Source organism: Manis javanica, chromosome 4, assembly GCF_040802235.1.
Source record: "Manis javanica isolate MJ-LG chromosome 4, MJ_LKY, whole genome shotgun sequence".
Classification (NCBI taxonomy): domain Eukaryota; kingdom Metazoa; phylum Chordata; class Mammalia; order Pholidota; family Manidae; genus Manis; species Manis javanica.
The window spans coordinates 138,067,536-138,081,810 of NC_133159.1; the positions used below are offsets into that span (position 1 = coordinate 138,067,536).

At 35.4% G+C, this 14,275-nt stretch overlaps 1 protein-coding gene across 2 annotated transcripts in view; it reads right to left on the reverse strand.

The window, feature by feature from the left end:
* ATAD5 (ATPase family AAA domain containing 5) overlaps positions 1 to 14,275 on the reverse strand; it is a 53,759-nt gene that overhangs the window by 16,531 nt on the left and 22,953 nt on the right. For both annotated transcript variants that reach the window (XM_073235120.1, XM_017677618.3), the window contains exons 8-15: positions 11,283 to 11,440; positions 10,648 to 10,807; positions 9,869 to 10,189; positions 8,846 to 8,942; positions 7,368 to 7,447; positions 6,999 to 7,135; positions 6,751 to 6,901; positions 2,229 to 2,405 (exon numbers count right to left, since the gene is read on the reverse strand). In XM_073235120.1, coding sequence (XP_073091221.1) covers positions 2,229 to 2,405; positions 6,751 to 6,901; positions 6,999 to 7,135; positions 7,368 to 7,447; positions 8,846 to 8,942; positions 9,869 to 10,189; positions 10,648 to 10,807; positions 11,283 to 11,440 — 1,281 coding nt within the window. The remainder of the gene's footprint in view (positions 1 to 2,228; positions 2,406 to 6,750; positions 6,902 to 6,998; positions 7,136 to 7,367; positions 7,448 to 8,845; positions 8,943 to 9,868; positions 10,190 to 10,647; positions 10,808 to 11,282; positions 11,441 to 14,275) is intronic.

Genomic DNA, 14,275 nt, shown 5'->3' on the forward strand with positions numbered 1-14,275 from the left:
ACTGTTGGCAGATGACATGATACTGTACATAGAAAACCTTAAAGAATCCACCAAAAACTACTAGAAAAACTGAATTCAGCAAAGTTGCAGGATACAAAATTAATACATAGAAATCTGTTGCATTCCTATATACTAACAATAAACTATCAGAAAGAGAAATCAGGAAAATAACTCCATTTACAATTGCATCAAAAAGAATAAATACTTAGGAATAAACATAACCAAGGAGGTGAAAGACCTATACTTTGAAAACCACAAGACCCTCATTAGAGAAATTAAAGAAGACACAAATGGAAATACATCCCATGTTCATGGATACGAATTAATATTGTCAAAATGGCCATTCTGCCTAAAGCAATCTACAGATTCAATGCAATCCCTATCAAAATACCAACAGCATTCTTCAATGAACTAGAACAAATAGTTCTAAAATTCATATGGAACCACAAAAGACCCTGAATAGCCAAAGCAATCCTGAGAAGGAAGAACAAAACTGGAGGGATTATGCTTCCCGACTTCCAGCTCTACTACAAAGCCACAGAAATCAAAACAATTTGGTACTGGCACAAGAACAGACCCATAGATCAATGGAACAGAACACAGCACAGACATAAACCCACATATATATGGATAAATAATATATGATAAAGGAGCCATGGATACACAATGGGGAAATGACAGCCTCTTCAACAACTGGTGTTGGCAAAACTGGAGAGCTACACGTAAAAGAATGAAACTGGATTATTGTCTAACTCCATATACAAAAGTAAACTCGAAATGAACCAAAGACCTGAATGTAAGTCATGAAACCATAAAACTCTCAGAAGAAAACATAGGCAAAAATCTCTTGAATATAAACATGAGCAACATTTTTCTGAACACATCTCCTTGGGAAAGGAAAACAACAGCAAAAATCAACAAATGGAACTACATAAAACTAAAAAAGCTTCTGTACAGCAAAGGACACTATTAGCAGAACAAAAAGGCACCCTACATTATGGGAGAATATACTCGTAAATGACATATATAATAAAGGGTTAACATCCAAAATATATAAAGAACTCACATGCCTCAAGATGCAAAAAGCAAATAATGTGATTAAAAAATGGGCAGAGGATATGAATGGACACTTCTCCAAAGGAGAAATTCAGATGGCCAACAGGCACATGAAAAGATGCTCCTCATTGTTAATTATCAGGGAAATGCAAATTAAAACCACAATGAGATATTCTCTCACACCAGTTAGGATGGCTAACATAGAAAAGACTAGGAACAACAAATGCTGGCAAGGATGCAGAGAAAGAGGAACCCTCCTACACTGTTGGTGGGAATGTGAATCAGTTCAAGTATTATGAAAGCATTATGGAGATTCCTCAAAAAACTAAACATAGAAATACTATTTGACCTAGGAATTTCACTCCTAGGAATTTACCTGAAGAAAACAAGCTCTGATTCAAAAAGACATATGCACCACTATGTTTATCACAGCACTATTTACAATAGCCAAGATATGGAAACAACCTAAGTGTCCATCAGTAGATAAATAAAGAAGAATGTGGTACATATACACAGTGGAATACTATTCTACCAGAAGAAGAAAACAAATCCTACCATTTACAACAATGGAGCTGGATGGAGCTGGAGGGGATTATGCTTAGTGAAATTAGCCAGGTGGAGAAAGACAAATACCTAATGATTTCACTCATTTGTGGAGTATAACAACAAAGCAAAACTGAAGGAACAAAACAGCAGCAGACTCACAGTCTCCAAGAAGGGACTAGGGGTTACCAAAGGAAAGGGACTGGGGAGGGTGGATGGGGAGGGAGGGATAGGGGATTAAGGGTCATTGTAATTAGCACATACAATATAGGTGGGTCACGGGAAAGGCAGTATAGCATGGAGAAGACAAGTAATGACTCTAAAGCATCTTACTACATTGATAGACTGTGACTGCATTGGTGGGGGTGAGGACTTGATAATATGGGTGAATGTTGAAACCACCATGTTGTTCATGTGAAACCTTCATAAGATTGTATATATCAATGATACTTTAATTAAAAAAATAAAACTGAAACAGAATATCAAAACACTTATATGCAGGACCTTCCACATAGCTGAGGTTTAATAAATAACATTCTGGTGAATTTTGATCATGAAATATGACCACATTTTTATGTATCATAGTCACTAAGAAATGCCATATTTATTGTGCTAATTTAATATCTTACCTTTATTATTTTCCAGAAGGGCTCCTGTTTTTTCATTATTTCTTGTCTTGGAAGACACTTTAAAATAATTTGCCAAAGTTTTAGGTGGAAGTGTTCGCTTTGGTCCACTACTTTGTGATGATGGTGGAGGAAGTTTCCTTGGTGATGAAACAGCTTTCTTAGGGGAGTTTAATTTTTCTGCCAAAAACAAATTGCACTTAAAGATAAATAATCTAAAAATTAAATAGTTGGCAAGGTTGAGTTATCCACAGTCTATGTTTCTCTTACCAGCTAAAAACTGATACCAAAATTTTCTTTCATTCTTTCAAATATTCTGTACATGCAAATATATAACAGCATTATTACAATTACTCTACTAGTAGAGAACATAAAGCCAGTCATTTGGAAAAGATATTCTTTGCTAAAGAAACACATTCTTGAAGCAAATAATGTTCATAATCTCTCCATTCACTCTCTCTACATCTGCTTAAGGTCAAAAGAGGCTGGAGAAAACATGGTAACAGTACATAGTGAGCATATTTTGATATTATCCAGCTTCAGCTTAGCTATATAGTAAATTGACATTGCAAGGAAATATGTTTTTCTATAGATGCTATGGAGGACGCATACAAAGTTAAAAAATAAATGGTTGATCTCTACCGTCCAGAAGCTCTATGGCACCCAGCAGTTATTCCAGAGTATGTCCTTTTCTCCCCACTGGGTACTCTGATTCAGTCCTCACATGTGCTAATTACCTTACAGTCTTCATGGAACAGGATCTTCATGTACCATCATACATGCACAATTCAATGACTGTGTCTTATTCTTTTTTTGCACCCCTGTATTACCACAGAGCTTATCACATCCCTTGCATATTATAGGTGTTTGGAAAACTTACTGAAAATTTTGAAAAACTATCACAGACATCAGTATCATTTCATAGAAACAGACCATTTTAATATCACAAAAGGCTCATAATCTTAAAATAAAAAATATTTCTTTACATTGTATAGATTTCAATTTATAAAAAAAGAAAACAATACTTTGTCCTTATTTTTCTAATTTTGTCATAGACTAAGGATCGCTTGATCATGGACTGGCATCAGCCCAAAGACTGGTTTTAGAAAATTCATGTCAGTTTTTATTTTTAGGTATGTACTTGGTTAAATTTTATCACTCTATTCTTTTTAAAGCATTTTCTACCAAAAGAATCAACTCCTTGGAAAACTACTTAATTCTAGGTTCAGGACATCTTAACAAGGCAGAAAGCAAGAAAAGATCAAACATTACTGGGTCTATGTCAAAAGGACACAGCCAGTTAGAATGATTTCCTCCTGGCCAAAGATGAGATAATGAGAAGGTAATACTTCTGGCCAAACTACAGACTCGACTACGCCATCTGAAATAACTACAAACACGGAAACTAATAAATGAAACAATGCTTTTTAAGACTTTGGACTTCCTGGCACAAAGAACAGTGATACCAGAGAGGCAAGAACCCAACCCAGGAACCCTGCAGAGTGTCTTCGTATCGCCTCAAGACCTGCCAGGCCGCAGGGAAGAGGGAGAACCCAGTCCAGATTTCCCCAAGTTGAGGAGACTGAAGTAGGAAGCCAAGGAAGCCAAGGCAGAGTTCATAGGGCAGAGTATCAGAGAGCTGCACAGAGAGCTCCAAAAATTTGCAAACAGACCTGCTCAAGTTCTCAATTGAGTAATGATCAATGAAGGATCAGAGAAAACAATCTCTGAGGCTCCCAGAGAGCTGGGAATAGTTCCTCTTCCCACTAAACACAGTGACAAACTTAATAATTAATGGGGCACTGAATAGAGTATTCAGAGGGTTTTGCCTAAGTAATGGGGCAAAATTAGTCCTAGACTAAATGCTCCTATGGTCTCACGTCAGATAGTATAAAAGACCTGAAAAGATCAAACTGTTTTTAAGTAACTTAACATCCCAGAAAAAAGTTCAGGAATACAGAAATAGCCAGCACCCAACAAGATAAACTGCACAAAGCCTGACATCCAACCAAAATTATCAGGCACCCAAAAAAGCTGGAAAACACAATCTATAATGAGGTTAAAAAAAAAATCAGTCAAGTGAAACCAACTCAGAAATGATACAGATGACAAGAATTAGTAGACAAGAACACTAAACAGTTATTTTAACTGTATTTCATATGTTCAAAATCTACAGGAAAGATTGGGTATGGTAACACAGAAGATGTAAAGACCCCAATCAAGCTTCTAGAAATGAAACTACAATGTGTGAAATGAAAAACAAAAAACAAAAAAAGACTGGGTGGTGCTAACAGCATACTAGATATTGCAGAAGATAAGGTTTGTGAACTTGAATAAAGTGTAATAGAAGCTATCCAAAATCAAACACAAAGAAGAAAATAGACTGAAAAACTGAACAAGTAATCAGTGAATTGTGCAAAAACTAACATACATATAGTTGGAGTTGCCAAAGAAGGGAAGGCAGGAAAAAAAATATCTGAAGAGAAAACAAGTGTTGGTAAGGATGTGGAAAAAAGCAAACCTTTGTATACTTTTAGTGGGAACATAAATTAGTATAGCCATTCTGGAAAATAATATGGAGGCTCCTCAAAAAATTAAAAATAGATCTACCAGGCAAACCAGCAATTTCACCTCTGGAAACATACCCAAAGGAAATGAAAACAGCATATCAGGGAGGTATATGCACTCCCATGTTTATTGCAGCATTACTCACAAGAGCCAAGGCATGGAAACAACCTAAGTGCCCGTCAACAGATGAATGGATAAAGATATTGTGTATATATACAATGGAATATTATTCGGCAATGAGAAAGAAGGACAGACAGCCTGACATTTAGGACAATATGGATGGAACTTGAGCACATTATGCTAACAAGCTAAGTTAAGTACTTACCTGTAATATATGGTATCACTTATATGTGGGACCTTAAAAAGACCAAACTCATAAAAAAAGAGAGCAAAATGGTGACTAACAGGGGACTATGTGGGAGGAAAGGATACATGTTGTTTAAGAGTACAGACTTGAAATGAGAACTATGTAAATCCTACAAACCTAATGCACAATATAGTGAATATAAACAATAATATATTATAATCATTAAACTTCCTAAGAGACTATAAATTATTCCAACCACTCAAAAGAAATTATAATTATGTAACATGATAGTGGGGCTAATTATCAACAGTGGCAAACATATTGCAATATATAAATGTATCAAATTAACATGTACATACATCTTAAATCCACACAATGTTATATGTCAAACATACTTCAGTTAAAAAATACAATGGTTGGAACTTTCCCAAGTTTGATAAACCATACATCCAAGAAGCTCAACAAAACCCCGAGCACATAAAACATGAAGAAAACTATACCAAAGCACATCATAATCGGAATTGTTTAAAACCACTGACAAAGAGGAAAATTTTTAAAGCAGCAAAGAACAATGAACACAAAGGATTGAAACACATTAAATATATACACAAATCCATTAGTCCTTAATAACACTAAGAAAAAAATTAAACTATATAAAAACTCATTGATTGGCTTCAGAAGATAACTATGACACTATTACTCAAAGAACTGATAAATAAAAGGAAGGATGAAGCATTTCTCTTGCCTTGCCTGTACAAACTGTATTTTAAAGTATGATGAGGAACAGTGATACTTAGAATTCTACCTAATAAATTCAGAAAGGCTGAGTGAATTATAAAATTGCCAATTTTTAACCCTTCGTCTACTAGACAAAGATCGTTAATGGCTGCAAAATACCATTGGATAAGGGAGTGATGGGGAAATTTTTATAATGGATGGATTAGACAGAAAACAACTGAACTCATCAATCAACTTTAATATCACTAAAAGTGGGGTAACCAGTCCTTATGTATCTCCTATGATGCCATAGGAGGTACACAGCCCTGCCTATGCAGGTATGCTAGCCCCAAAACAGAACCTGAATCTAATCAAGCCCACAGATCCAACTGCCAGTTTACAAAACATATAGGGAAGAGGAATATATTAACTGATACCAGGGAGATACAATCAGCCAAATCCAGAATGTGAGAAATTTTATGACAAATGACCCATGTTCTTCAACAAATAAATGGTATGAAAAGAAAGGGTGAGAGAATTGCTATATTAAGAGAAACTTAGGGGACATTAAGCAAATGTAAGGTGTGGAACTTGTTTGGATCCTGATTTGAACAAACCATTTGAAACAACAGAAAACTGAAATCAGATTGTATATTAGATCAAACCAAGGTATGTAGTTAATTTTGTTAGGTCTGATTATGATACTGTGGTTATGCTTTTTAAAAAGTTCCTATCAGTTACATACCTTTTGAATAACATATGGGTAAATTATATGATGGTCTTGACATGTTTTAAAACATTTCCAGAAGAAAATTTAAAAGGCACATGTATGTGTAGAAAAAGACAAAAACAAATGGCCAGATGCTGATTATTAGCATTCTTTTCTTACACTTTATTTTTAAAAAGTATAACTAAGGAAAATAATTTACTTACTTGGTGACTTGCCTACATTGTAGCTGCTAAAAAAACAAGGTTTTTGTGAATTTACACCTTGTTTGTCTACTTGATGGGACTGAGTAGCTTCCTTCAGTTGAGAAAGAATTTGTCTACCACTGCGCTGAGAAGAGGCATTCACTTCAAATATCTAAATTACATGGAAGAAAAGGCAGAACAGTTCATGTTTTCTTTTAGTTCAAGGAAAATGATTATATTAACTTATTTCCACTGTCCTTATTACTGACCTTAAATCCAAGCTCCTGAGCACAAGCATAAACTGCAGCAGTTTTCCCCACTCCTGTTGGCCCTGTTATAAGAACAGTATTGCAAAGACGATTCTCTTCATCTGAGCTGCCTTTAAAATCTCTGTTATCCGATAGATCTGAAAAATTATTCAAATGCATATAAAATGATAATTGCTTATTAGGTAACAATTCTACTTCATAAAACTCAATGGTCAAATATCACAAACTTCTTGCTAATACATAATGGAAATTTAATTTATAAAAAGTAGAAAATCAAATATAAAATACCAATTAGGAAACTTGATAAAAATTTTTAGTTAATCTAATTCTAAAAACGGTCAGTGAAATGGAGGAAATGACTCAGAATACCTTCCTGTTTCTCATTCTTTTTTCCCTTCAAATTCTGTCTTTCTTCCAATTCAGCTCTTCTTTTCCAATCATTCAACCAACTGACAGAGAAAATGTATGTTAATAAAAACAATCTGCAGAACATATATATCTTAGACTGCATGTTAAAATGATTCTTGGGGAAGATTACAGCATAATGTTAGTTTCAGTACTCCATGGTGCTTCTGAATTAACTAAACAGCAAAGTATTTTTATACAGGCATGAATATTTTAAAATTAAGTAATTTTTGCCAAAATACACAAGACTATATGTGCAAGGATAATCACTGCAACACTATTCATAAGCCTCCAAAAGTAAAACTGTACATCAGTAGGAGAAAAGGTACATTATGGTATACTCACATAAGAAACCGTTACAAAGTAACTATAAAGAACTGAGGGAGATTATGTGATGACACAAAAGATACCTAAGATACAGTGCTAAGTCTAAGTAGAAGGATTATTACTGCCTGAGTTTGAATTTCAGCTCTACCACTGTCTAGCTGCGTGACCTTAGACAAATAACATATCTAGGTTTCCTTTCTCATCTATGAGATGAAGACAACAGCATTTTTACCCTTACTGTAGTGTTTTAAGAATTAAATAAGCTTCCAGAGAAATACAGATGGTCAACAGGAACATGAAAAGGTGCTCCACAGTGCTAATCATCAGGGAAATGCAAATCAAAACCACAATGAGGTATCACCTCACACCTGTTAGAATGGCCACTATGCAAAAGACAAGAAATAACAAGTGTTGGTGAGGATGTGAAGACAAGGGAACCCTCCTACACTGTTGGTGGGAATGTAAATTGGTGCAGCCTCTGTGGAAAGCAGCATGGAAGTTCCTAAAAAAACCAAAAATAGAAATACCATTTGATCCAGTAATTCCACTCCTAGACTCTACCTGAAAGAAACAAAATCACTGATTTGAAAGATTTATGTACCCCTATGCCTATGGCTGAATTATTTACAATAGCCAAGATATGGAAGCAATCTAAGTGTCCATGAATAGACGCATGGATAAAGAAGACATGTTACATATACCCAATGGAATATTATTCAGTCATAAAAAAGAAAGAAATTCTGTCATTTGTGACACGGATAGACCTCTAAGGTATTATGTTAAGTGAAATAAGCCAGGTGGAGAAAGACAAATACCATATAAGTTCACTTATTTACGGAATCTAAAAACAAAACAAACAAAATGAACAAAATAGCAGTAGACTCATAAACACTGAGAAGTGACTGGTGGTTACAATGGGGGAGGGGTTGAGGTGGCTAACTCTGGGGAGAAGAAATGGGAGAAAAGAGGGTATTTACTTTTCTCTTAATTTTTAAAGATTTTACTATGTAATGTATTATACTTTATAACTTCTAGATTTTAATATACATAAAATCAACCAAATAGTAAAACTAGATTCAAAACTATTTCTCAATTGCTTTACAAATTTTACCAACCTATGTAATTTTTTTATAGCTAGCTCATTGCCTATGAGTTCACTGGAGTTCTGAGGTTGATACTTTTCTGTCCAAAGCATGTCTTCAATTCCAGAATCTAAAACAAAAAGTAGGTATTAAAGCATTTGTTCACTGATGTAAGCATATTCTTAGACATTTACATTATTATTTCACATAACAATAAATATTTATATTTACAAAAAATGTGAAAAGGGCAATTTCAAAACTTCACATTTAAGATTCTTTACATCAAAACTGTTCTCCCTTAAAAGCTAGCCACCATAAAGTCTCATGACAGTGCAGTACATATTAAAACTTTTAATAACCACTCAAGAAACATAAAATATAAAAAATAATTTGTACCACAGAAAATAATCTATAGAACAAAGGCAGCATAATCTTAGTGGAGCCTCTTTTGACCAAAGAAACATTAAAATGTCCTACTAAATCAACTTGGTTAAATGGAGATATGCTACACATACAATTGAGAAAATTGAATCTTGTGAAAATAGCAGTTTACTCCAAACTAATCTATACACTAATGCAAAATGAAAACCTCAATGGGATTTGTGAGAATTAAGAGAATCTGTAATTCATTTAGTAGGGTAGACACATGAAAACAGTTTTTAAAAAAATAAGAGACTTGTACAAAACATACTCTAAAGCTACGTAAATAGATGAATAAAGCAATTCAAAGTGTACTTTGGAAAAGGTAGGTAACTCAAATGCAAACACGTCAAAAATAAGTTAAACAGGTGTACAATAATATGTATAGTATGATTCCAGGCTTTTACAAAAGAATGTATATTTTTAGAAGCACAGAAAAATCAAGACCAAACACCAATCTATTAAATATAGTTATTCGTGGTGACACTAATCAGTGAACTTCCACTTCTTATTTTATATATAATGTATTGTTTGAATGTTGCAATGAGTATATATTAAAAGGGAAGAAAAAATGAGAGGCTTAAAAAAAATAAAAAAAGAAGAGTTCTAGTAGTAGAGAGAGAAAATCTAACCTACCAGGCATTTCTGATGTAGACTCTTTGTCATGGTCTAGTATCAGAATATCACAATCTTCTACTGCTTCTCTTTCCACTTCACATGTTATACTCCAAGCAGTTTGTTTCTTCCTGGATGTTTTAGAAAACAGACCTTTGGAAGAGTCTAGCTTTACCCTAGTGGAGATGTTTCTTTTATCAAGTTCTTCTGGTTTCTCATTTGTCTTTTTTGGACTTTCTGAATATTCATTTGGTTTCTTTCTTTTTGACTTAGAATTTGCTCTTTCCACTCGTTTCCTCTTTGTTTCTTTCTGTTTGACATCGGGCTCTAGTTGTGCACTTTCTATTTGAGGAGTTATAGAAATACATGTGCTTATTAATCAACAAGGAACAGCTTCTAACATTAAATAAGCTTAGTATCACTTCAAAGTATCCATAGTCTTATTACTATAAAATGAAAAAGCAAAAATCAATTGTGGCATAGTGAAAGCAAGCTGGATATCTTGTTAGTCAGAATGCCTTTGTACAGCTATGTAAATTAAAATAATCTCATCTAAGGTTTTCCTTCAATGTACGATTGATATTTTAACATAATTAAAGCTGTCTTTGGGTAGGCATCTCTGGAAGCTGGCAGGGACTAACACTGCATTGCACAACATGTCTACTTACCTGAACAATGCTCCCTGTCAACCATAAGCAATGTTCTCTCTGTGTTGACCACTTCCAGGAGTGAATGGCTGAGTCTTATCATGTGTTTTAAAAACTGAAATGTTAACGTAAATGATAATATTTGTCACTAACCTTGTTTATGATGACACTCAGAAAGTACCTGGTGCTCAATTCGTTTTTTCAGAAGCAAAGGAAAATATTTCCTCAAAGAAAATTCAGGATTTGACCATTTAATTTCCTCCAACAAAAGATTTCTGTCTTCTTCAGTCAAGTCTTTCCTTCTCCCCATAAACTGCAATAAAAAATAAAACGCTCAATCACAGACCCACTTATGTATTAGTATTAATCACAATACCACCAACTACTTTCTGCGTATAAGAAGTCAGTATCAATGTAGGATTGGCTTTAGTTACTAACTACAACCTTGAACAGCAAAGTTGTGTTTGCAATTTTTGAAGGACTTAGTTCTTATTTTTATCGTTCTCTCAACTAATTGTACTTTGCACATTTATTAGTTTATAATGCTGACTTGTAAAGTATCTAAATGCACTATATAATTTTCTTTTAAAATTGGCTATCATTAATTCTTAAAATGTTTTTAAAGCTCTAGGAGTATTTAAAAGTGATGTGTAATTCAATTGGGGATTTATTTTTTTAAATTGGACTCTAGTAAAAAATTAACTTTAGTCTATAATAATAGATAAACAAGTTTTTTTCCTCTGAAAGATGCAAAGGGAACATCCTACAATGGGCTCTCTAATACTTACCACAACAGCAGAATTATTACTTTTTGAATTTGAATTTAATGTTGAAAATTCACCAAGAGCAATAAGACATTTTGAGAGATCTACCACTTTAGTATTCAATTCATTAAGTTTAGTTAAGAGAGGACAAGCAGGTGGTTTCAAATGCCACAGATGGCACCCTAAAGAAAAACAGAAAAACTCTCTTAATGATCTTCATTCACACACTATCCGTTTACTGAATGCCAAGATTTCCTCTACCCACACTCCATCCTCAGATAAGTAAGTAAATACTAAAAGACTTAAGTATACAGTTAATACAAAAGTACCAAAATTCAAACAAGTACAAGGGAACAAAATCTTCACCTCCAATAGATAAGTATAATAAAAATCGGTCATTCCTCCCAATTGTTAAATATAACCAAATATTAACAATGTTTCTTTTCTTTTTAAATCAACCTAGCTACTTAGGGTAAAATTTCAGGGGGTTAGCATTCTGGTTTAAAATTTCAGTTTTGAGGATAGACCTGGATTCAAACCCCCACTCTGTCACTTACTAGCTAGGTAAATGTAAGCAAGGCCCTAAACCTGTTTCTTCATCTATGAAGTGGTGGGGATGACTTATAATACTTAACCTCCTAGAGTCATTTTGGGGATCAAACTAGATATGTATGTAAAGTACTGAGCAGAATGCCAGACAACAGTAAATGTTCAAATAACAAGATTTTAAGAGAGAAGTCCTCTTTGTGATGTCCTCATCTGTTCATCTACAAACAGATAAGCTAAGTTTTACAGTGGCACCCTTGAGAAAATGCACTTATCAAAATCAGTGATGAAAAGCATAACTAGGGGATTAAAGATGGCGGCGTGAGAGGTGAGACAGAGGGTTCCTCATAAAACCGCATATACTATGAAAATATAATTAATACAACTAATCCTGAAAGAGTAACAGGAAAGAGGGCTGGACCAGACTGCATACCCCCGGAGAAAAGAGCAGACCTCACAGAACAGGGTAACGTACCTAAGCTGTGGCCCGGTGGGACCCAAGCCCTTCCCCCACTTCAGCTCATGGGTGGGAGAAAGAGAAACAGAGCAGGGAGGAAGTGGAGGCCTGGCGGTGCAGAATATCTAACTCCGGAGATCTGCTCTGGGAGCACAAACCTACATATCATGGTGCTTGCATGATACTCTCATGATTAGGGAGAGACTGGGATTCCAGCTGCTTGTGGAAAGCAAGGATCCATATCTGGCTGCTCTGGGACAAAAGAAAGGTGGGCAGTCTGAGAGACTTCCTAACAAGGAAGTCTAAAGGGCTGCTAAAGGGGCAAGGATTGCACAGAGCTTACTGATCAGGAGAAAGGACAAGTAGACAAAATTGTCCAGGTGCACTCTGCCCAGCAGGTTGGGAGCTGTCACAATCTTCAGGTGCTCCAGCACCCTGGCTGGCTACACAGCTCCAAGGACCCCCACTGGGATATGCAGCATACTGTGCCTTTCTCCCAGTCAGCCCCCCTTGGCTTGCAAACCGGCAAACCCTACACTGGCGTTAGGCCAGCCAGAGGGAAGATCTGTCTACAAGAACTACAAATGCAAAGCATAGAGGCTTATACCTGTGTGCTCAGTCCACTGGTTCAGGCAGTGGAGATAGACATAGCAGCAGGGAAGCAGGAAACAGCTCTCTCCTTCCCTGAGGCACCAATACCAATCCCCTGCGACCCCTGACATTGCTTCTGGGGCGGAGCAGCTCCAGAGAGTAGAGCTTCTGGGCACTAGAGGGCGCCATATACAAATATGAAATGCCAAAGGAACCTGGTTCAGAGTAAAATTATTAATACAACTACTGAGAAAGCCTTAAATGACATCGACCTCATGAATCTTCCTGAAAGGGACTTCAAAATAAAAATCATTAACATGCTCATGGAGGTTGGAAAGATATTCAAGAACTCAGGAATGAATTCTGGTAGGAGATCCAACCATTGAAGAGCACAATGGAGGGTATCAAAAGCCGATTAGATATAGTGGAGGAGATGACAAATGAAATAGAAACTAGAGAAGAGGAATACGAAGAAGCTGAGGTACAGAGAGAAAAAAGGATCTCTAAGAATGAAAGAATACTGAGAGAACTGTGTGACCAATCCAAAAGGAACAATATTCACATTATAGGGGTATCAGAAGAAAAAGAGAAGAAGGGATAGAAAGTGTCACTGAGGAGGTAATTGCTGAAAACTTCCCCAATCTGGGGAAGGAGATAGTCTCTCAGGCCACAGAAATGCACAGATCTCCCAACACAAAGGACTCAAGCAAGACAACAACAAGACATATAGTAATTAAAATGGCAAAGATCAAGGATAAGGACAGACTATTAAAAGCAGTCAGAGAAGGAAAGCCCATCAGGCTATCAACAGACTTCTCAACAGAAACCACACAGACCAGAAGGGAGTTGCATGATATATTTAATGCAATGAAGCAGAAGGGCCTTGAACCAAGATCACTTTATCTGACAAGATTATCATTTAAATTTGAAGGAGGGATTAAACAATTTCCAGATAAACAAAAGCTGAGAGAATTTACCTCCCACAAACCATCTCAAGAGGATATTTTGGAGGGACTGCTATAGATGGAAGTGTTTATAAGGTTGAATAGCTGTCACCACAGGTAATAAAACCACAGTAAAGAAAGTAGAACAGCTAATTACTAAGCAAATGCAAAATTAAATTATCCCCAAAGTCAATCAAGGGACAAAGAGTACAGAATATGATACCTAATACATAAAGAATAGAGGGGGAAGAAAAAGGAGGAGAAAAAAAAAAGAACCTTTAAATTCCATTTGTAATAGCATATTAAGTGAGTTAAATTAGACTCTTAGATAGTAAGGAAGTTAACCTTGAACCTTTGTCTAACTATGAATCTAAAGCCTGCAATGGCAATAAATACATACCTATTGATAATCACCCTAAATGTAAATGGACTGAATGCACCAATCAAAAGACAGAGTCACTGAATGGATAAAAAAACAA